This window comes from Aedes albopictus, chromosome 2, assembly GCF_035046485.1.
Source record: "Aedes albopictus strain Foshan chromosome 2, AalbF5, whole genome shotgun sequence".
In the NCBI taxonomy this organism is placed as follows: Eukaryota; Metazoa; Arthropoda; class Insecta; order Diptera; family Culicidae; genus Aedes; species Aedes albopictus.
In genome coordinates this window covers 493,231,893-493,254,695 of record NC_085137.1, presented here as the reverse complement: position 1 = coordinate 493,254,695, position 22,803 = coordinate 493,231,893, and the positions used below count along the sequence as shown (strand labels likewise).

General features: G+C 37.9%; 1 protein-coding gene across 2 annotated transcripts in view; it reads right to left on the bottom strand.

Moving 5' to 3' along the window:
* Nucleotides 1-22,803, bottom strand: part of LOC109423344 (syndecan) — a 158,350-nt gene that overhangs the window by 19,907 nt on the left and 115,640 nt on the right. Inside the window, exons 3-4 of one of the 2 annotated variants that reach the window (XM_019698290.3) lie at nt 18,775-19,102; nt 10,515-10,736 (exon numbers count right to left, since the gene is read on the bottom strand). In XM_019698290.3, coding sequence (XP_019553835.3) covers nt 10,515-10,736; nt 18,775-19,102 — 550 coding nt within the window. The remainder of the gene's footprint in view (nt 1-10,514; nt 10,737-18,774; nt 19,103-22,803) is intronic. The other variant, XM_019698291.3, reaches the window with a different exon arrangement.

Here is a 22,803-nt window from a genome sequence, read left to right as displayed (position 1 = left end):
TTTCAGCGATCAAAGCTTATGAAATTACCTTCTCTAAAATATATTTTTAAAAATTTTCCACGAGTTCGGACATAGTTTTTCCGGCTTTTCTTTATGAATTTTCTCAACGGTAAAAAAAATTGTGAAAAACTTTTTCCATTTCATTTTTTTTGGAGTCGGAGAAAACTTTGTTTCTACGATGCTTAGTTCTTGAGTTATGATTTTTCAAAGAAAAGGCTTTTATGGCACATTTGGACATTTTTCAACAAAATTGGCCATAACTCAAAAACGAAAAAAAAATGCATTCCAAAAATTTCAGCGATTACGGCTTATAAAATAACCTTCTCAAAAATAGTTTTTCCAAAATTTTCCACGAGTTCGGGCATAGTTTTTCCGGCTTTTCTTTACGAATTTTCTCAACTGTGGAAAATTTTGTGCGAAACTTTTTCCAGTTCATATTTTTTTTTTATTTCTGAGAAAATTTGCTTTCATTTTCTATAAAAAAAAAACTTTGTTTCTACGATGCTTCGTTCTTGAGTTATGATTTTTCAAAGTAAGTAGTGTCAGGGGAAAACAAAAAAAAATCCGGGAAAATAGGCGACCCTGAATTTCCTCAATTTTTTTGTTCATTTATCCATGAGCCCTGCCTGTGGAAAAAGTTTCATGAAAATCTGAGACCCTTCGGCCCAAACCCGTACGGTAATAAAAAAAAAACCCAAATCACATATACTATGCTACCGAACTTGAAGCTTGACACTCAGAACGTATGTTTTTTTACGATTCTATCCGAATCTATGCGATCCTACCGATAGTATCTAGCACCTTTTATGATCGGATACGACTATATGAAACGAAATCGAAATTAAAATTTCATTTGGCATAAAATGCGATTTTACGCAATCATTGTCAACAAATATATGTACATATTATTATACAATTCCGATTCGATATATGAAAATATACGATTTTTTCCACACAATGATTTACGATATGTGGTTGGCAGGGTTATCCATACGTTTCTCAGCTTGAACGTTTTCAAAAATTCGTCCGAAGATTTCTCCAGGAACACTTTCAAAAATCTTCGAGGATTTTTGTTAAAGGCTATCTCTAGGAGTTTTCTGGAACAAATAAGATATTTTTTAGGGGTTTCTTCGGACTTTTTTTCAGGGTCCTCAAAAAATATTTGAGGAATTTCCAGTAATTCCAGCAGAATTTCCTGCAAGGTTTTATATTCAGAAATTATCTTTGTGGTTTCATCGGGAACATCTCCTGGGATGTGTTTAGAGATTCCTGCGGAATATGTTCAGAAACTTCTCGTGGGATTTTCTGAAATTATTCCAGAAATTGTCAAAAAATACAAAGGATTTCCAGAAGGAATTTTTAAGTAATCCCTGGAGGATTGTCTTAGGAAATTCCTACACTCCTGGAGAGAGTGTAAGGAATTCGAAAATCGTGAAATAAAAGTTTCAATTTAGAATAAATTAAAATTTTCTGAAGGAAGTCCTGGACCAAAATTCCTAAAACAGTTTCTGAAGTTATCCCTGCAGCAATTCCTGGATGAATGCCCAGGATAATATCTAGGAGAACACCTGAAGAAACACCTAAATATACTTCCTCAATTATCAGAAGAAAAAAACATGGGAGACTTCTGGAGGAACTCTGTAAGTAATTCCAAGGGAAAAATTCTTGAGCAACTGTTGGAAAATTTCGAAGATGAATTTGTAAATCAAACTTTTAAAATGTTTGCAGAAATCGCACTCAAAGGTACTGAAGGAATTTTTGAAAAAAATCCTCCAATAAATTTCTCAGGGATCCCTGGAGGGGTTTTCGAAGGAATCGTTGGAAAAACTTCTGGAGATACCTCAGAAAAAAAACATATACAATTTCTGAAGGGATTCACGAACAAAAATCCATTGACTACCTCTTGGAAATCCATCAAAAACAAATAAAAATCCCGAGTAATTCTCTCGAGAGTCCCTGGAAAAAAAAAAATAAGAAAATGAATTTTTAATAGAATATTTGAAATAATTCCTGGAATAACTGAATACCCTCTGGGGGAAGTCATATGAAAATGTCTTGAAAATTTTTGTGAAAATTGCCTAGGAATAGATTCTGGAATAATTTCTGCGGAAATTATTTGAAAATCTTTGGAAAATATTTTATAGACTACCCGGAGGAAGGCCTGAATGAATCCAAAGCAATGCCTGGAGTATACCTGCAGAATCTTTTGGAAAAACCCCTCCTAGAGGAACTTCCGGAAAATCAGTCGAAAATTTTCTAGAGGAATTTTCAAATAAATGCTTAAGAAATCACTGAATAAAAGGAGTAATACCTGAAGTAACCTCTAGAGATACTAAATTTCTTGAGACAATCCTCCAGTAATGCTTCAGTAATTTCAGTGCATTTTCTGAAAGAACTTCTGAAAAATCATTAAAGGAATATTTGAACAAATTCTGTGGCTTCAAAAAAGTGTAATAAGTTTCATACCTTATAATGCCGCCTAGAGGACGGAATTAAAAGGTACAAAACTAATAGCAGTCACTCGGAGAGGGTATTCTGCTTAAAGAGTTCAAAAAGTCAGTACAAAACCCCTAAGGACATCTCAGAAGATATCTCCGATAAAACCGTAGTAGTAATTTCTTAAAAAAACATCGTTATAGGAATTTCTGCAGGAGTTTCTAGAGCAATCTCTCAAAGAATTCCTGGAGAAACCCTGAGAAGACTTTCAGAAGTTTCCCTGTAGAGTTTGAAGAATTTCTAAAAAAAATTCATGGTAGAGTTTTTGTAGAAGTGTCTTGCTGAAATTTCTGAAGAAATCCCTCAAATTCTAAGTCTCCAGAGATAGAAATATCTCCTCAAAGGAATTTCAGATGGAATCAAGGCAGGAATTTCTGAGAGAACGCTGAAGGAATTTCTGAACAAATCTTCTGTAGAATCTCTGTAGAATTCTTGGAAAATACTTCAAAAAAAAAACGCTCGAAGAATGTCTGAAGAAATCCCTGGAAAATTCTAGAACGAATCTCAGGAGGAATTTCTTTTATTTTTTATTTGTTAAAATTTAAGAACTTCTTGGAGAAAAAGCCGGACAAACTCATCAGGAAACCTTTCATCGATTCAACCTAGGTTGAACTTCTAAAAAAATATTTAGAAATTTTTAGGAAAATGCTTGGAGGGTGTTCTGAAAATATTCCTGGAGAAATCTGTAGACGAATTTCTGAACAAATAGGGGAATACGTGGAGAAACGCATAGATAAGCGTTTACAAAGATTCCTAGCAAAAACTCTTGAGAAATTTATAGAGGAATTTCCGTAGAAATTCCTAGGAAACATATTGAAATAAATTTCTTAAGAATTCGTGGTGAAATTATTGGAGTTATCCATAGAGGAAATGCTGGATAATTTTTTTGGGAAGTACATGGAGGAATATCAGGAAAAAAAAGGATCTCTGGAAAGTTTTGTGAAGCAACTACTGCAAAAAAATTGAAAAAATCTTCAAAGCAATCCCTGCAGAAAATTCTGAAAATTGGCAATTCATGGAGAAATTAATGCAGGAACATCTAGGTTTCTCTGGAGAAATGTCTTATAGAACCCCTGGAAGAATTTCTGAAAAAAAAAACACCGGAAGATTTTTTTAAAGAAACCTTCAAGCAATTTTTGGAATAATTTTGGAAGAAATCCATAGAAGATTTTCTTGGACACGGAATCCTTGGAATACCTTATGGAGAAAAGAATCCCCGGAAGAATTTCTGCAGGAATCTTTGTAAGAATTTTTGAAAGTGTTTGTAAATAATTTAAAATGTAAATCATTGGAGAAGTTTCTAGAGGAACCACTGATTTTCTTAAAGAATCCCTGAGAGCGTTTCTGAGAAAACCCGTGGATAATTTTCTCAAAGAATTCTTCAACGGATTCCTGAAAAACAAAACCTATAGAAGAATTTTGAAGGAAACCCATGAAAGCTTTTCCAGAAGAATTATTGAAGAAATGGCTAGGGATACTGTAATAAAAATTCCCAAATAAATTCAAGAGGAATTTCTGAAGTTTTTCATCATTTTCTGGAGGTATCTCTCGAAGCATTTTCAGAAAGGGGTTTCTAAAGTTATTCAAGTTCTAATTTCTTAGGTAGTTAAGGACAGATTCGTTAGAACCCCAAGATGGCCGCCACAATGGCCGACTTTGGCATCTACTCACGATTTCGAGCGCAAAAATATCTTCGTTAACCTCTCAGGACACGCGCTATCAAGCAAACGAAACTGCACCGCGCTCGCGCTGTATAAGACGAGCGAGGTTTTTTGGTAGTTTTGTACTATTTACAACAGCGCGCGTCCTGAAGGGTTCTTGGTGCGCCTGAAGTTCCGATGCACTGTTGAAGCGAGATTTCAAGACGTTTGTCCTTAAAGCATTCCTTAAGAAAAATCATCGTGAAAGGAAATTCTTAAGGAAATCCTTAATAAAATGGTGGAGAATTGCAAGTAACTTCCAGAAAAAATAGAAAAAAAATCCGGAAACATTTCCTAATAAACCACGAATTCTTAAAGGTATTTCAGAGGAATTCACAAAGAAATCGTAGGAAGAACTTCTTAACCCAAATGACTTCTATAGGAATTTCAAAATAAACTCCCTAAAGAACTCCCTGAAAACATTTCAGAAAAGTTTCCAAAATATTTACTTTCAAAGGAGTTGAAGAAATTGCCGTGCATGATAATTCCGAAGAAATTCCTAAGCGAATTTTTGGACAAATTTCATAAAAATGCCAATATTCTCTAAGAAATTTCTCCGAAAAATCCTCAAAGAATTCTCCTGGGAGTTTTTTTTTTTCAGAGATTCCCTCCATAATTTGCTTCGGCAATTCTTTCTGGGAATTTTTGGAAATTGTTTTTTCAAGAAATCTGTCGACATTTTTTTTTCTCCGAGTAAATTCTTCTGGAAATTTCCTTATCACTACTATTTAAGAGTTTTCATACATAAACTTTAAAAATGATCCGAAACTCCTCTTGGAATTTTTGCAGAAATTCTTTTGGCAGTCATCTTAGAAACTCAAGAGAAGATTCTGAAATTTCCTTCAGTAATTACATTACCGGAGGAATTCTCAAAAAAATGACCGGATGTATTCTTAAAGGAATTTTCCGAGTACCCAAATTGTTCCAAAAACAATAGGAAGCAATCAGTGAAGTACTAGATTGAAAGTAGTGAGCTGGATTTTGGTATGGTGAGATGATCAGTTCTCCATTTCTGTAATGAAATAATGCAAACAGCGTGGGTTATATGATTTCTTGACTAATTTGATGCTATTTGAGCAAAAATTTGGGTAACTGTGTTGTTGTATTAGTTATTTCTTGCAACTTCAACAACACAGTTACCCAAAGTTCTGCTCAAATAGCATCAAATTAGGCAAGAAACCATATAACCCACGCTGCTTGCACCATTTCATTGCAGAAATGGAGAACTAATCATCTCACCATACAAAAATCCAGCTCACTACTTTCAATCTAGTACTTCACTGATTGCGTCCTATTGCCGAAGAAAGAATTCTTTAAGAAACTTTAGAAGAAATAGTTCCTTTAGGAGTTATCGGAGAAAATCCTGAAAAATGCTGAGTTGTAAAAGAAATAACTACCGGAAAAATCATTGGAGGAATTGGCAGACACATTTCCTGAGTAATTTCTAATAAAAAAGTAAAAAAAAAATCGCCGTAGAAATTTCTTAATAAATTGCATGATGAATAAGCATACGCTAATGCTGGATTGCATGATGAATTCCAGAAGTAAGTTGGTAAATTTTCGACGTGTTGCTGGAGAAATTAAAAAAAAATGCCGGATAGATTTGCTTCAATATTGCCTAAGGATTTCCTTAATTTGCAAATTTCTAAAACAAAATTGCCTGTAGAATTTCTGAAAAAACAACATGGTCAAAAAATATCCTTAAGGAATTGCTGAACCAACTCATAAAAAAATATCTTAAAATGTTGAAGGATCTCTTGAAAAATTGCAAGAGAATTTCCTTGAAAACCGGAAAAATACCTCTAAAAAATTTCCTAAGGAACTCCTATAGTAAATCAATCAAAAGTTGGGGTATTCGAACGAGCTCCGTGAGAAATTTCTTAATAAATGAGGAATCAGTGGAGACATGTTGGAGGAAGCTATGAAAAATGGTTGAGAAATTCTCGAAGAAATAGACATAAATTCCCTAATAAATTTCCGTAGTTATTAAATTGTCGAATGAATTTTGAAAGAAATAACTAAAGAAATTTTTGTAGGAATCCTAGAGAAGTTGGAGGAATTTCTAAAAAAAAAGCCGTGCATTTTCAAATAGCATTTTTTTTAGAAATTCCATAACAATGCTCCTGAATGAACTTACGGAAGAAGTCCTGAGAAAAGTTACTAGAAGAATTGACGGAGGAAGCATAAAAAAATGTCGGAGGCAATCTTCAATCATTTTCCGGAAGAAAATTTTTAAGATTTTTTTATTTATAAGTAAAACTAACTAGAAGTTTACAAAAAAAAAATGAGTAAATCTCGCTGAGACCGGCCCACTATTTACACCTTATCTTTCAAAATGATTATGGTGGCGATTTTCTGAAAGTCCTCACTAAAAAAGTAAGGAAAATGCATTTGGTTACCCAAAATGATGGACCCCCCGTTAGTTAGAGCCAAGACAATTTTTGCAGACCCCTCGATTTCGGTCAAATGGTGGCTCATTTAAACCGTTATAACTTGAAAGTTTTGCCAAAAACCAGCTTAAAACAAAATGTTATTAAGAAGACGAAAGATACAGCTACCATTTACAATTATAGAAAGTTTGATCGGTCATATTGATTTTGGCCGCCATCTTGGATTTTTATACCAAAACTTTTTTTTCACCATGATGGCAACCACCGATTTTCAAATTTTTTGCATCAATTGAAAGCCAAGACATTTATACATAACAAACCAAAAAATTAGAGATGTTTTTTCTTCTTTAAAAAGTTATTTGCAGTTTTGTACATTTTTTTTATAAAAAAAATTAAACAGGAAGAAAATTACACTGTTGAAAATGCTTTGACATCCATGTGCACAACAGAACATGTGCTCGATGAACAAATTGAGATTTGAAATTATGAAAAGAAATCCACGTACTCCGGTGAGACTCGAACTCACGACTCCCAATTCGCTAGACGGGCGCTTCTATTCCTTCAAGCTACGGAGTCACTCGACTATCTCCGTCGCCAGCAGGCCTAGAACTGAACTCGATTCCACAATCGCACATGGTTATCTTCTTTTCACAATCCAAACCCCCTTCGGATGGGATTAGATGAACATCTAACACATTGTCTGTTGTGCACATGTATGTCAAAGCATTTTCAACAGTGTAATTTCCCACATGGCTTGGTCAGCCAAAGCAAAAATCAAGAAATTGACATTTGTAAGGTGCTACGGTCACCCTTACCGTATTCGGTCGGCCGAGGACCGACCCGTCGAGAGTCCGACTGCACACTAATTGCCATACCAATAAGTGATTGGAAGGCAGTGCCCGAAGCTCTCGACAATTAAAAATAACTTCCTCTCCCGCTTTGACATACATGTGCACAACAGACAATGTGTTAGATGTTCATCTAATCCCATCCGAAGGGGGTTTGGATTGTGAAAAGAAGATAACCATGTGCGATTGTGGAATCGAGTTCAGTTCTAGGCCTGCTGGCGACGGAGATAGTCGAGTGACTCCGTAGCTTGAAGGAATAGAAGCGCCCGTCTAGCGAATTGGGAGTCGTGAGTTCGAGTCTCACCGGAGTACGTGGATTTCTTTTCATAATTTCAAATCTCAATTTGTTCATCGAGCACATGTTCTGTTGTGCACATGGATGTCAAAGCATTTTCAACAGTGTAATTTCCCACATGGCTTGGTCAGCCAAAGCAAAAATCAAGAAATTGACATCAGGAAGAAAATGCCTGAAACTTTCTTGAAGAAAAAACCTGTTTAAATTTCTTTTTATTTGTTAATTTTTACTTAAAGTTTATTTTTCATTTATAAAAAAAAATATTTCATCAATTTAAAAAAAAAATTTCAACAATTTTCATCCCCAAAAATCTTCATCACAAAAAAAAAGAAAAATTTAGATCAAAATTTTAAAAAAATGGGTACTGGAGGGTTACGCAAGACAGGACGTTCTTGAAGGAATATCTGTCCGGGTTCTGAGAAAATAACAAGAGAAATAGGCCAAACACTACAGAAAACAACTCAGATATATTTTAAAGAAAACCTCTGCACCAAGGAACTTAGTATACGAGAAAGACAAAACTTGAAAATTTTGTTCATGTTCAGTTTATTTTCAGCTTATATAAACTTTTCAACGACAACTACATTAGGTACGAAGTATTTTTGTAATTTTTTAATCTTAAAACGGCAAAAGGTTATTGCAACCATACAAAATTGCAAATGCTCCATTGAATATTAAAAAGTGTTCCATAAAGAATGAATAAATGTTCCATAAAAATGTGTTATGATGCCCATAAATTATAGAAAGCGTTTTATACTTTTTGGAAAATGTACCAGTAGACATGAAACTTTCTCATTGAAAGTAATATTTTGTACCAATAAATGATACTGATATGCTCCATAATAATAAACAAATGCTCCGTAATAAATTAGAAATGCTCAATAAAAAAATAAAATTGTACCCATAGAAAATTGAATATTGTTCCATAGAAAAAGTAAATTGCACCATAAAAAATTAAAATTGCGCCATAGAAAATAGATGAACGTACCATAAAATTATCATACTGCACCATAAAAAATATGAATTGCTCCACAAACAATTGAAAATTCTCCAAATCTTTGAACTTCTGCACCACTGAAGTAGTGCAATGTGAAGTAGTATTGAATAGCCGAATTTAAATTATGACGATATGGACACTATGGACAATTTTAATTTTTTTAATGGAACAATTCATATTTAATATGGTGCAGTTTGATAATATTTATGGAACATTTTCCTATTTTCTATGGTGCAATTTTAATTTTTCATGGTGCAATTTGATTTTTCTATGGAGCAATATTCAATTTTCTATGGAAACAATTTTCATGTTTTATGGAACATTTCTAAATTATAATGGAGCATTTGTATGTTATTATGGTACATTTCTGATTTATTTATGGATGCAAAGTAGCGCTTCTAATGAGAAAATGTTATGTTTTACCGGTACGATTTCTATAAAGTATGGATCGTTATCAATTATTTATGGGCAATATTGCACATTTTTATGAAACACATGTTCATTCTTTATGAAGCGCGTTTTATTTTTCTATGGAGCGTTTCTAGCTTGTTATGGGTGCAATAAATAGGCTGCCTCTTAAAACAACTGCTGCAATCGATATGTAGGTATAGCCAAGCAGTCTCCATTTAGTCTAGTGATTAAGGCTATGGATTGCCAATCCGGAGACGGCGGGTTCAATTCCCGTTCCAGTCGGGAAAATTTTCTTGACTCAATGGGTTTTTTTTAATCTGTATTAAAGAGATTTTTAGCCCTAGGCTAGTTCATCCCGGGACCCACGTTTTACTTCCCTTCCGAAGGAAGAATTCACATTTTTTGCGAGTTTATTGGGAGTGGGATTCCATCCCAGGTTCTCGGCGTGATAGTCAAGTGTTCTAACCATCACAACAGGTCCGCTCCACACTGGGAATAGTGTATTATTATCCTTGCCTCACAATCTACAAATTCATGTAATGGCATGCAATGAAAGCCCTTCAATTAATAACTGTGGAAATGTTCAAAGAACACTAAGTTGAAGCGAGGCAGGCCAAGTTCCAGTGGGAACGTAAAGCCATATAGAATAAGAAGAAGAAGAAGTATAGCCAAGCAAAAATACAAAACTAAAATAACCAAAATTTGTTTTGTAATTGTAATAATAGTTGAATGTCATGAATTCGTTCTTACGTTTCTGTAATTTACTGCCAATTTCAACGAAATTCTCACACTCTGTTTACTTTTTACTCTTAACAAGATTCGTTATTCAAATTATTGTTCTGCACAAGTATCATACGATAAACCACAACTGGATAAAAGTACGCATAAATTGGAGAAAGCTGGCAAGTTTTCGTATTTGTTTAGGATTCGCGTTTGAATAATTTAGACCCATTGATTGCGTGAGAACCCATTACGGATGAAAACATCCCGGCAACCCAAATGACAATAACACAAGTTGAGTAAAGGCTATGAATCGGAAACCAAATAATCACCGTCCATTAGGGTAGGCGCTCGTAGAGCATCAATCTTCGGGCATCCGCTTCCCCTCATTATTATTTCAACGAATTAACCCGAACCTTTCTGTTATCTGGCGTTACCCTCCCACTAAGACAGAAGACCTGAGAGTGTTTTCCATTATAAAATATAGCGACCGGGACTCGAACCCGTCACCCTCAGTATAGTTTTGTTGAATTTCCGTGCATTTACCGCTTCAACTAATAGATATTCCTGTGAAAAATTAGCCTATGTTAAAAATATAAAATTAAAAAAAGAAAAATAGATATTCGGTAAAAATATAGTAGGTTCATAAAAGCTTACCTGCGAGAATGCCCGGCTGCGCGAAGAAGCTCGCAGTCCTGTCCTCATTCTTGGCGTTCATGATCAGGACGCCACTGCCGCCGTACGGGTTGTTGCTATCGTGGCCGCCCTCCGTTGGCGGGATGCGCGGCGTGTAGATCTCCGGATCGGTTCCGTCCGGTGCGTGACCGTGACCGTGCGTTACGCTACCGCCACCCGACTGGCTCTTGTCGATTGACACGGCTGAGAGACGGGTAATAATTGTGTTCGGGAGAGACAGAGAGGATTGTTAGTTGAAAAACTGATAACGTGTGATTGCAGGGTTTTTTTGGAGTGTGAATGGGGGGACTTAAACATTACGATATTGGAATGTAAAACTAAACTTAGGGCATGCATGATGATAAGATTAACTTACAAACAAACTAAACTAACTCTGAGATTGATGAGTGGAATGGAAGCAACGACGAAATGGTTTCAAGCAAAACTCTTATGAATGGGCATACAGGGGCTGATAGGTACATTCTCTTCGGCCTAAGCACTCGGAACTTTTCCAATAAATAGCTAGAAACAACCGGTGCATTTATGAATTTCGCCACTAATTAATTGTCACCGCCACTCAACAGCTGCTGAGTGCAAATGAATCGGCAAAAAGCAGCAATAAACTACAGTTCGGTCTCCACCCCGAAAAAAACGCTCATTGTTCTAAATATTAAACCCGCACGTCGTAGGTCATAAAATTGGTCATTTCTGCCTGTATGAGCTAACGGCACCACACCACGGTGCAATAATTGCTAAAGGTCCATACGTGCGGAAGTGAACTTTTCCGAATAAAACGCCGAGTACAATGTGGCGACCGTGGCGCGGCACAATAGGAATTGGACTAGGGAGGTGGGCGGCGGGGCGCCAGGGTTGATAAAAGCGAAACACGCAATACAATATTCTGATTCCGATGAATTGACATAAAACTGGCGCAAATTCTACCGAATAACAGGAGGTACATGAATCATTGATGATGTGTGTGTGTGCTTGTGTGTGCGCCGCGGAACAAGCCGGTGCAGATCGACGAGATAGGAAACAGCATGTTTGTGGCCGTTTCAAAAATCAACTGCTCCGGTTAATATTTGAAGCGGAATGCTCGTGGCTCGTCTGATGGAGAAAAAAGGCAGTGTTTACAATTACGACGAGCGCCAGAAGATGGTGCCCATTGAGTGCATTGGCGTAACTAGGTCCGTGTTACGAACTGGAACTGGAGCAATTATGAACTGGAAGGAATTTCCGGAGCAATTGCTGGAGGAATTTCAAAAGGAACTCCAGAGAAATTCTTAAAGAAATTCACAGAGGAATTCGTGTGGAAATTTCCAGAGGAATCGCTGCAAAAATTCCTGGAGGAATTCCTAGAGAACTTCACAGAGGTATTCCTGGAGAGTTTTCCAGACAAATTCTTGTAGAAATTCCCAAAAGAACTCCTGGAGAAATTCTCAGAGAAAAACCAAGAGAAGTTTCCAAAGGAATACTTGGAAGAATTTCCAGAGGAATTCCCAGAGAAATTAGTAGAGTCATTCTAGATGGAGTTCCCACGCGAATTCCTGGATAATTTCCCAGAGGAGGAATTCCTGAAGGTATTTCAGGAGGAATTCCTGGAGGAATTCCAAGAAAAATTACTGGAGGAATTCTCAGACGAATTCTTGGAGGAATTCCCATACGAACTCCTGGAAGAATTCCCAGTGGAATGCCTGGCAGAATTTCAAAAAGGATTCCAGGAGAAATTCCTGGATGAATTTCTGGAGGAATTCCTGGAGGAATTCCTAAAGAAATTCCCAAAGGATTTCGGGGTGAAATTCACAGAGAAATTACTGGAGAAATTCCCGGAGAAATTCCTGGAGAACATCCCAGTGGAGTTTCTGGAGGATTTTCTGGAGAATTCCCTAGTGAAATTCTGAAGAATTACCTAGACAAATTCTTGTAGAAATTCCCAGAGAATTCCTGGAGAAACTTCCAGAGAAAATTCTCAAAGGAATTCTTGAAAGAATTTCCAAAGAGATTCCCAGATAAATTGCCACTGGAATTTCCGAAAGAATTTTCAGAGTAATTCCCAGAGGAATTTTTGGAGGAATTTCCAATGAAACAAGTAGAGGAATTTTAGATGAAGTTCCCACACGAATTCCTGTATAAATTCCTAGAGTAGGAATTCCTGGAGTTATTTTGGGACAAATTCCTGGAGGAATTCCAGACGAATTCCTTGAGGAATTCTCATACGAATTCCTACAGGATTTCCAGGAGGAATTCCCGGAGGAATTCTTGTAGGAATTTCAAGGAGCATTTCTGGAGGAATTTCTGGAGGAACTCCTGGAGAAAATCTGGAGTTTCTAGGGGAATTCCAGAAGAAATTTCTAAATGAATTTCTGGAAAAATTTCTGAAGGAATTCCCAGAGAAATTTTAAGAATAATTCCCAGAGGAACTCCCAGAAAAATTAGTAGAGGATTGCCCATAGGAATTCCCTGAGGAATTTTCAAGAAAGTTTCTAGAGCAATTGCCAGAAGATTTTCTAAAGAATTTTCCAGAGGAATTCGTGGAGGAATTCGCAGAGGAATTCCTGGAGGAATTTTCAGAGGAATGCCTGGATGAATTTGCGGAGAAATTCCCAGAGGAAATTACCGCAAGAATTCCTAGAGGAATTCCCGGAGAAATTCCTGGAGGAATTTTCAGAGCAATTCTTGAATCAATTCCCAGAGCAATTTCTGAAGGAAAGCCAAGAGGGATTCCTTGAGGAATTCCAAAAAAAAATTTAAGAGAAATTCCTAGAAGAGTTCCCATAGGCATTTCTGATAGAATTCCCTGGGAAATTCCTGGAGAATTTCCGAAGAAAAGAGGGACCACTTGAATTCCTGAAGCAATTTCTGGAGGAATTCCTGGAGAATTTCCCAGAAACTTCTTATAGGATTTTCCAGAGAAATTCTTGTATTCCTGGAGGAATTCCTAGTTGAATTCCTGGAGGAATTTTAAGTGGAATACCTAGAGAAATTTTCTGGAGGAATTTCCGGAGGAATTCCCGGAGGAATTCGTGGAGGAATTTCCGGAGGAATTCCTGGAGAAATTTCCGGAGGAATTCCTGGAGAAATTTCCGGAGGAATTCCTGGAAGAATTTCCTGAGGAATTCCTGGAGGGACCCCTGGAGGAATTTCCGGAGGAATTCCTGGAGGAATTTCCGGAGGAATTACTGGAGGAATTTCCGGAGGAATTCCTGGAGGAATTTCCGGAGGAATTCCTGGAGGAATTTCCGGAGGAATTCCTGGAGGAATTTCCGGAGGAATTCCTGGAGGAATTTCCGGAGGAATTCCTGGAGGAATTTCCGGAGGAATTCCTGGAGGAATTTCCGGAGGAATTCCTGGAGGAATTTCCGGAGGAATTCCTGGAGGAATTTCCGGAGGAATTCCTGGAGGAATTTCCGGAGGAATTCCTGGAGGAATTTCCGGAGGAATTCCTGGAGGAATTTCCGGAGGAATTCCTGGAGGAATTTCCGGAGGAATTCCTGGAGGAATTTCCGGAGGAATTCCTGGAGGAATTTCCGGAGGAATTCCTGGAGGAATTTCCGGAGGAATTCCTGGAGGAATTTCCGGAGGAATTCCTGGAGGAATTTCCGGAGGAATTCCTGGAGGAATTTCCGGAGGAATTCCTGGAGGAATTTCCGGAGGAATTCCTGGAGGAATTTCCGGAGGAATTCCTGGAGGAATTTCCGGAGGAATTCCTGGAGGAATTTCCGGAGGAATTCCTGGAGGAATTTCCGGAGGAATTCCTGGAGGAATTTCCGGAGGAATTCCTGGAGGAATTTCCGGAGGAATTCCTGGAGGAATTTCCGGAGGAATTCCTGGAGGAATTTCCGGAGGAATTCCTGGAGGAATTTCCGGAGGAATTCCTGGAGGAATTTCCGGAGGAATTCCTGGAGGAATTTCCGGAGGAATTCCTGGAGGAATTTCCGGAGGAATTCCTGGAGGAATTTCCGGAGGAATTCCTGGAGGAATTTCCGGAGGAATTCCGGAGGAATTCCTGGAGGAATTTCCGGAGGAATTCCTGGAGGAATTTCCGGAGGAATTCCTGGAGGAATTTCCGGAGGAATTCCTGGAGGAATTTCCGGAGGAATTCCTGGAGGAATTTCCGGAGGAATTCCTGGAGGAATTTCCGGAGGAATTCCTGGAGGAATTTCCGGAGGAATTCCTGGAGGAATTTCCGGAGGAATTCCTGGAGGAATTTCCGGAGGAATTCCTGGAGGAATTTCCGGAGGAATTCCTGGAGGAATTTCCGGAGGAATTCCTGGAGGAATTTCCGGAGGAATTCCTGGAGGAATTTCCGGAGGAATTCCTGGAGGAATTTCCGGAGGAATTCCTGGAGGAATTTCCGGAGGAATTCCTGGAGGAATTTCCGGAGGAATTCCTGGAGGAATTTCCGGAGGAATTCCTGGAGGAATTTCCGGAGGAATTCCTGGAGGAATTTCCGGAGGAATTCCTGGAGGAATTTCTGGAGGAATTCCTGGAGGAATTTCCGGAGGAATTCCTGGAGGAATTTCCGGAGGAATTCCTGGAGGAATTTCCGGAGGAATTCCTGGAGGAATTTCCGGAGGAATTCCTGGAGGAATTTCCGGAGGAATTCCTGGAGGAATTTCCGGAGGAATTCCTGGAGGAATTTCCGGAGGAATTCCTGGAGGAATTTTCGGAGGAATTCCTGGAGGAATTTCCGGAGGAATTCCTGGAGGAATTTCCGGAGGAATTCCTGGAGGAATTTCCGGAGGAATTCCTGGAGGAATTTCCGGAGGAATTCCTGGAGGAATTCCCGGAGTTATTGCTGGAGGAATTTCCGGAGGAATTGCTGGAGGAATTTCCGGAGGAATTCCTGGAGCAATTTCCGGAGGAATTCCTGGAGGAATTTCCGGAGGAATTCCTGGAGGAATTTCCGGAGGAATTCCTGGACGAATTTCCGGAGGAATTCCTGGACGAATTTCCGGAGGAATTCCTGGAGGAATTTCCGGAGGAATTCCTGGAGGAATTTCCGGAGGAATGTAAGAGATGAACCAGCCTAGGGCTGAAAATCTCTATAATAAAGTAATAATAATAATAATAATAATCCGTAAGAATTCCTGGAGGAATTTCGGGAGGAATTCCTGGAGAAATTTTCGGAGGAATTGCTGGAGGAACTTCCGTAGGATTTTCATGAGGATTTCCGTAGGAAATTCCGGAGGATTTCCGTAGGAATTTCCGGAGGAATTCCTGGAGGAATTTCTGGTAGAATTCTCAGATTTGTCCTGAAATACCTCCAGGAATTCCTTCTCTGGAAATTTCTCCAGAAATTTGTAAGGGAACTTCATCTAGAATTCCTCTCATAATTTCTCTGGGAATTCTTCCAAGAATTTCTCTAGGAATTCCTCTTGGGATTCCTCTGGGAATACCTCTGGGAATTCCTCTGGCAATTCGTCTGGGAGTTCCTCTGGGAATTCTTTTGAGAATTTCTCTGGGAATTCCTCTGGGAATTCTTTTGAGAATTCCTCTGGGAAATCCTCTGGGAATAACTCTGGGAATTCCTCTGGAATTAACTATGGGATTTTTTCCAGGAATTCCTCTGGTTTTTTCTCCAGGATTTTTTCTGGGAATTCTACAAGAATTTGTTTGAGAAATCCACCAGGAATTTCTTAGGGAAATTCTCCAAAAATTCCTCCAGGAATTCTTCTGGGATATTCTCTAGGAATTTCTCAAAAAATTCCGCTGGGAATTTCCATTCGATTTTTTTTTGAGATTTCCTCTTGGAGTTCCTCCAGGAATTTCTCTGGAGCTCCTCCGAAAATTACTCCAGGAATTTCTATGGTTATTCCAGTAATAATTGAACTGGAAATTACTCCAGGAATTTCTCCGGAAATTCCTTCAGGAATTTCACTGGGATTTTTTTTAGAAATTCCATTTGGGAATTCCTCCGAGAATCCCTATGGGAATTGCTTTGGAAATACTTCAGAAATGCATCGGGAAATTCCTTCAGGAATGCCTTTTAAAATTCCACCAGGAATTCCCCAGAAATTTCTCCAGGAGTTCCTCCAGGAATTCCTCAGGGAATTCCTCTAGGAATACCTCAGGGAATTCCTCCAGAAATATTTAAGTGAATTCCTCTAGGAATTTCGCTGGAAATTCTTTTAGGATATTGTTGAGAATTTCTCTAGAAATTTCATTTGGAATTCCTCTGGAAATCCCTCAAGGAATTCATACAGGAATTCCTCTGGGAATTCCTTCGGGAATTGTTTTTGAAATTTCTTGAAGAGTTGCTCTGGAATGTCCACCAGAAATTGCTCCGGAAACTCCTCAGCAATTTCTCTGGTAATCTTCGAGGCATTTCTCTGGAATTGCTGATTTCCTGGAGGAATTTCTTAAAGAATTTTAAGAGGAATTCCTGAAGAACTTTCTAGAGAAATTCCTAATAAATTTCTTGAGCATTTTTTGGAAAAATTCCAGAGAAATGCCGGAAGGAATTTCTTTCGAATTTCCAAAGCAATTATTGGAGAAATATCCAGAACAATTCCCGAAGGAATTCCCAGAGGAATTATTGTATAAATTTCCAAGGGAATTCCCGGAGGAATATCCAATGGAATTTATAGAGAGATTGCCATTGAAATTCGTGGAATCCGAGAATAATTGCTGACGCAATTTCTGGATGCTTTTCTGGAAATAAATGAAAAAAGGTTCTGCAAGAATTATTGAAAGAATTCTTAGAAAATCATGAAGAAATCCTATGTAGGATTTAGAATACCGAATTTCCTGGAAAAAAAGTCTAAAAATAAACTTGCTAGAAGGCCCAGAAAATATTTCTGCAGTAATTTTCAGAATAAGTCTGGCACAATTCTCAGAAAAATTCATGAAGAGAATTCCAACGGAACTCTTGAAAGAATTGCTTGAGACATTCCTGGACAAATTTCCGAGAATTCTTTAAAATAAAATCAGGAAATATCCTGGAGGAGTTCTCGGAATATTTCTCTGAACGAATTTCAGGAGAACTTCTGAGAATAAATTAAACAATTTTTGGAGAAATTCCAGAAAAAAATCTAAAAGGAACTCAGACCTTATTGAAGCGTTCCAGAAGAAATAGCCTAAATATCCACATACGATCACATTTGAACAGAAAGACACTTTCTAAAGAATAAATTGTTCCCCTTTAGCCACACCCCTAGCTACGCCAATGACGCTTCGAATCAAGCACACGGTGTGGGTGGATGAAAGGATGAATGAGGTGGAAAACACACTGAAAGGATCGAATATGAATTTTTTAATCAAACAGAACGCGCCATGCCGTGGCAGGAATGCGATCGATGCGGCGGAATACGGACAAAAGCGTCGTCGTGACACGATTGAGGAAAAACTCTGGAAGCTGGAACTAAATTTAGCATCAGTAAAGGCGATGATGATGAACGAGCAGCACTGATTGTTTGTTTGTGCGTTTTCAACGGTGGAATGCAGCTCGATGAGTGATGGTTGATGGGTGATGAAATGAATGAATATCGAAAAACAGACGTAAAAGAGAGCTCATGCAAAAATACGCAACAACGAAAATACGAATTTGAACGGATTGAAGAATGTTTTTTTTTTTGCTCGAGCATGTAGGAACGCGCAAAGAGACAAAGAACATGACAAGAAGACACAGTTTACAAGTTAACCCGGAAAAAAGTAGGTCAGTGCAGTGCGATGAAACCGTATCGTTTTGGTAAGAGTAGATAAACGTTCGATTCAGAAACACGTTTCAACAGTCATCTTCCACCCTAAGCTGTAAAATCATAGAGAGTCAAACGGAGTCATGATCTTAAAAATTAAATCCTCAACCACAGACAAACAGACGTAACACTTCGAACATTTTTCAATTCAAATCATAGTCACGGAAACATATTCACCCAATGGTAAAATGACTGAGTTTGGCCAATCATCAACTAGATGGCGGTAGTGGGCAAATGTCAAACTCGAACAAAAATGATGCGAGCGCCAAAGGTGGGCAGTTGGCCAACTATCAAATAGTCCGTCAAATCGGTCGCGGTGTACGATGGAAATTATCAGAGTGTTATGTCTGTTTGTCTGTGCCTCAACCTTAAGATTCCTTCTAGATACCGCAGAAGGTGGGAAGCGGGAAAGCCTTATTCGGAGGAAGCAAAAGTGACTAGAATATCTCGTGTTTTCCCGATTCTCACCCCCACTCTCAGTCCCTACACCTGAGATTCCCTAATACTTAAAAGATAAATAAAGAAAAAAGCCATGCAAAACTGACTATCTTCGTCGTCGGTCGGGCCCAGGTCAATGGACGGTTTTTTGGTCTCAGTGTAGAGATCATCATCTTCATCGTCATCTTCGCGCCCGTCGAGCTCATGATCACCTGATCCGGCGCCGCCGCCGCCGATGGAACCTGCACCGCCGGATGAGCTTCCGCCGCTTTCGGAGCCGGAGCCCTTTGAGCTGCCGCCACCGCCTAGGCCTATGTTCGAGATACCGGTGTTGCTGTTGCTACGACTGGAACCTCGCGCGGAGGAGTCCTCGTCATCGTCCCCGTACCCGGAGCCGGAAGATTCGTCGTCTTCCTTCTCTAGATCGTCGCGAATCTGCAGAAGGAGAGAGAAGATAGAACGAAGAAACGGAATTAGAAAAGGCTAATACATTGGTGATCCACTTTTGTCAGATTTTCTCGATCAAGAATAACATATTTTTATGTCAGATTTATCTTTCAATACCTAACATTTATTTTAGCTTACTTATATCCTTTGTATGTTACGCAGCAAACAAATCTCATCCTGGCGTTACGCTCCACCTAAGGAAGGACCAGCATTCCTGATAGGATTCCTTCAGGAATTCTTGCTGAGATTCTTTTTGAAATTCCTGCTGAAATCCTTCAAACAGCTTTTGATAGGATCCTCCAGGAGTCTTCCAAGGATTCCTCTAAAGTTTTAATCCAGGGATTCCACAAGAAATTCCTTATAAGAGTTTTTTTTTGGAATTTCTCAAGGAATTACTCTTTGGACTGTTTGCTACGATTGCAACAAGAATTTCTGTTGAGATTTCTGCATATATTCCTACTGAGATTCCGTCAGGAACTCCAGTTGGAATTTTTCAAATAATTCGTGTTGTGGTTACTCCAGCAATTCCTCTTTAGATTCTTGCAGAAATTCTTCTCTAAGGATTGTTCCAGGCATTCGTTCTGAGATTTTTCTAGGAATTCCTTCAGGAACATCTCTATTAATTTCTCGAATGATTTCTCAGGAAATTCATCAAGGAATTCTTTCCGTTTTTCCTCAGGAATACCTGGGATTGTCCAGGTATACTTACTAAGATTCCTCCAGGAATTTCTTTCCCCTTTCGAGGGGCATCCATTAAGTACGTCACGCTCATAGGGGGGAGGGGGGTTCAGGAAAGTGTGACAAGTAATGCATTAGGTATACAAAAAACCCGTACGAAGGGGGGAGGGGGGTCTAAAATTCCCAAATTTTGCATGACGTACTGAATAGATGCCCCCTTGGGATTCTTTTTGAAATCCCTCCTATGATTACTCAAGGAATTATTGTAAGGATTCCTTCAGAATCTACGGATTTCTCCAGAAATTGATATTGCGATTCCTTAAGCGGTTTTTGCTGACACTACTCGAGCAAATCGTGCGGGAAGTTTCAACAGAAACTTATCCTTAGATGCTTCCAGAAATTGCTCCATGAGTTCTTCCAGGAATTCTTCTGTGCATTCTGTTTGGAAAATTCCAGGGATTTCTCTAAATATGTTTACAGATATTTCTCAAAGTTTTCTCCAAAAATACTTCAGGAAATCTCTCTCGAAATTCCTACAGAAATCAATAAAATTCCTCCAGGAATTCCAACTGTGACAGATCTACAAACTTCTGCTGGGATGTTCCCACGAATTTCTGCTGGGATTTCAAGGATATGCAGCAGTGATTCCTTCAGGAACTAATTCTAGGTATGCTCAGAAATTCTTACCGGAATTCCACCATGAAATTCAGTGATGATCCTCGAGAAAATGTAGCCATTTTTCAGAAACAGATAAGACAACCATTTCGCCCTTTGTGAATTTCTTTGGTAATTCCTACACTAATGCACTGGAAATTATTTTCGGCAACATATTTTGGAATTGATCCGGTTATTTGGTTATTGTTGTGAAATTTCCTTCAACGATTCCTTTGGGAATTCATTCGGAAATTTCGTTGGGAATTCCTTGCATAACATTTTGTTTTGTGTTGTCTTCAGCATTGCCTTTGGAAAATTCTTGTCAGCTCATTTGGAAATTTCTTCGTATATGTAAATTTAGAAATGTTTTCGGCAATTCTCTTGGAACTCCATCATCAATTTCTTTGAATATTACTTTGGTTATTTCTTTAGAAAATCTTATGGCAAGTTTTATTTTTTTTTTTTTGAGAATTACTTTGATATTTCCATTGGACTTTGTTCAGCGATTTCTCTGGAATTAATTTTGAAATTTGAACGGCAATCCTTTTTGTAATTCCTTTGAGAGTTTATTCGGCAAATTTGTTGAGATTTCTTCTACAATTCTTTTGGTTTTTACTGTTTTTATTTTTATTCGCCCGAAACCTGCATAGGAATTCCTTTAGAAAGTTTTCCGCCATATTTTTATTATTCTTGCGGAAATTTCTCTGCAAATTCCTTTAACCATTTCTTTTGCGAATTTCATTGGCAATGACTTCCGTGTTCAGCGCTTGCTTCGAAAAAACTTTTGGAGATTTTTTTTAATCCAACCGCAATTAGTTTTTAAATTTTTTTTCCCAAAATTCGATGGACCCTTTTTCGACAATTTATAATACCATGCGTATGAAGATTTTTCAGGAAAACATTTATGGAAACTCTTCCACATCTCATTGGTTATATTCTTCAAGATTTCATTCGCCAATTTCATCGGAAAACAATCATATTTTTTTCAAATTTCCAATTGGAACAGGAGGAATTTTGCAATGAATTTCAAAAGAAACTGCTATTTTCAAAAGAAAATCCGAAGAAATTTTAAAACGGAGTTGCCGAATCAACTACCGAAGGAATTCCTGGGAGCAAACCCGAAAAAATCCCAAAAATCTATCTAAGAAATTTACAACGGAAATTTTTGGATGAAATTTCATAAATATAGGATAAGAAGCTTTCAAAGGATTTACCACAAGAGCCCATGATAAAGTTTTGAAAGCATTTTTGAACAATTGGTCAAATCAATCCCAACAAAAAAAAAAACAAATAAAACATTCCAAAAATGCCGCCAAAGAAATGCCCATAGAAATTCCCGCAAGTTTTCGCAAATAAATTTCCGAATCAATTTAACAAAATATATGCCTAAAATTTTTAGGAAAGAATTTGCAATAGGATTGCTTCAGAAAAAATCCAAGAAATTGTTGAAATTGTTGAAGGCATTCTTCCTACTTTTGAAAATCATGCAGCTCAGAAATTCTCAATTGGAATTGTTGAAGGGATTTTCGAATGAATTTCAAAAGGGATTTCGATTTCAAAAATAATAGCCGAAGGCGTAACAAAACAAAATTGCCGAATCAGTTTCCACAGGAATTCTCGAAAGAATTTTCAAGGGGAAACCTGCCTGAGAAGTTCTCAAATTTTCATAAAAATAATAGATTTGAAGATTTCCCAGTTACCAAAAATCCTATTAGGATTGCCAGAGAAATTCCTGATGAAACTGTGAAAGTTGTTTCAAGACCAAATCAATTAAAAAATACCGAAAAATATTCCACAGCAGTTGCCGAGAACATGTCCACAGAAATTTCCTTAGGTTTTCACAATTGAATTTCCCAAGAAATTCTCAAAGAATATATATACCAAAGGAATTTCGAAAGGAAATGCGAAAACAATTCCTAAAATAACTGCTTTAAGAATTTCCTAAGGATTTACCGCGCGATTTACAGAGAAATTCCCAAAGGAATTGTTGGAGGAATCTTCAAAGGAATTTCTAATAGTATTCTATAAAGATATTCCAAGCTATTTCCGATACACATTTACAGTAGAAGTGTAAAAATAAAATCCAAATATTTCAGAAAAATTTCTAAAAAAATGTGTATTAGGAATTTCTTTAAAAAAAAATTCTCAAGAAGTTCCCACAGTAATAAACGAAGCAGTTTCCAAAAGATTGCCATTTTATTTATTTATTTTACTTTTTTCTCCATCTGACAGAACTGTCGCAATGAAGATTGATAGGGGAAAAGCCAATTCGAGCAGCTATCATGCTGCATTTCTCGAGTTGGCATAAAACCCCATGTCAATTTCTTGATTTTTTGCTTTGGCTGACCAAGCCATGT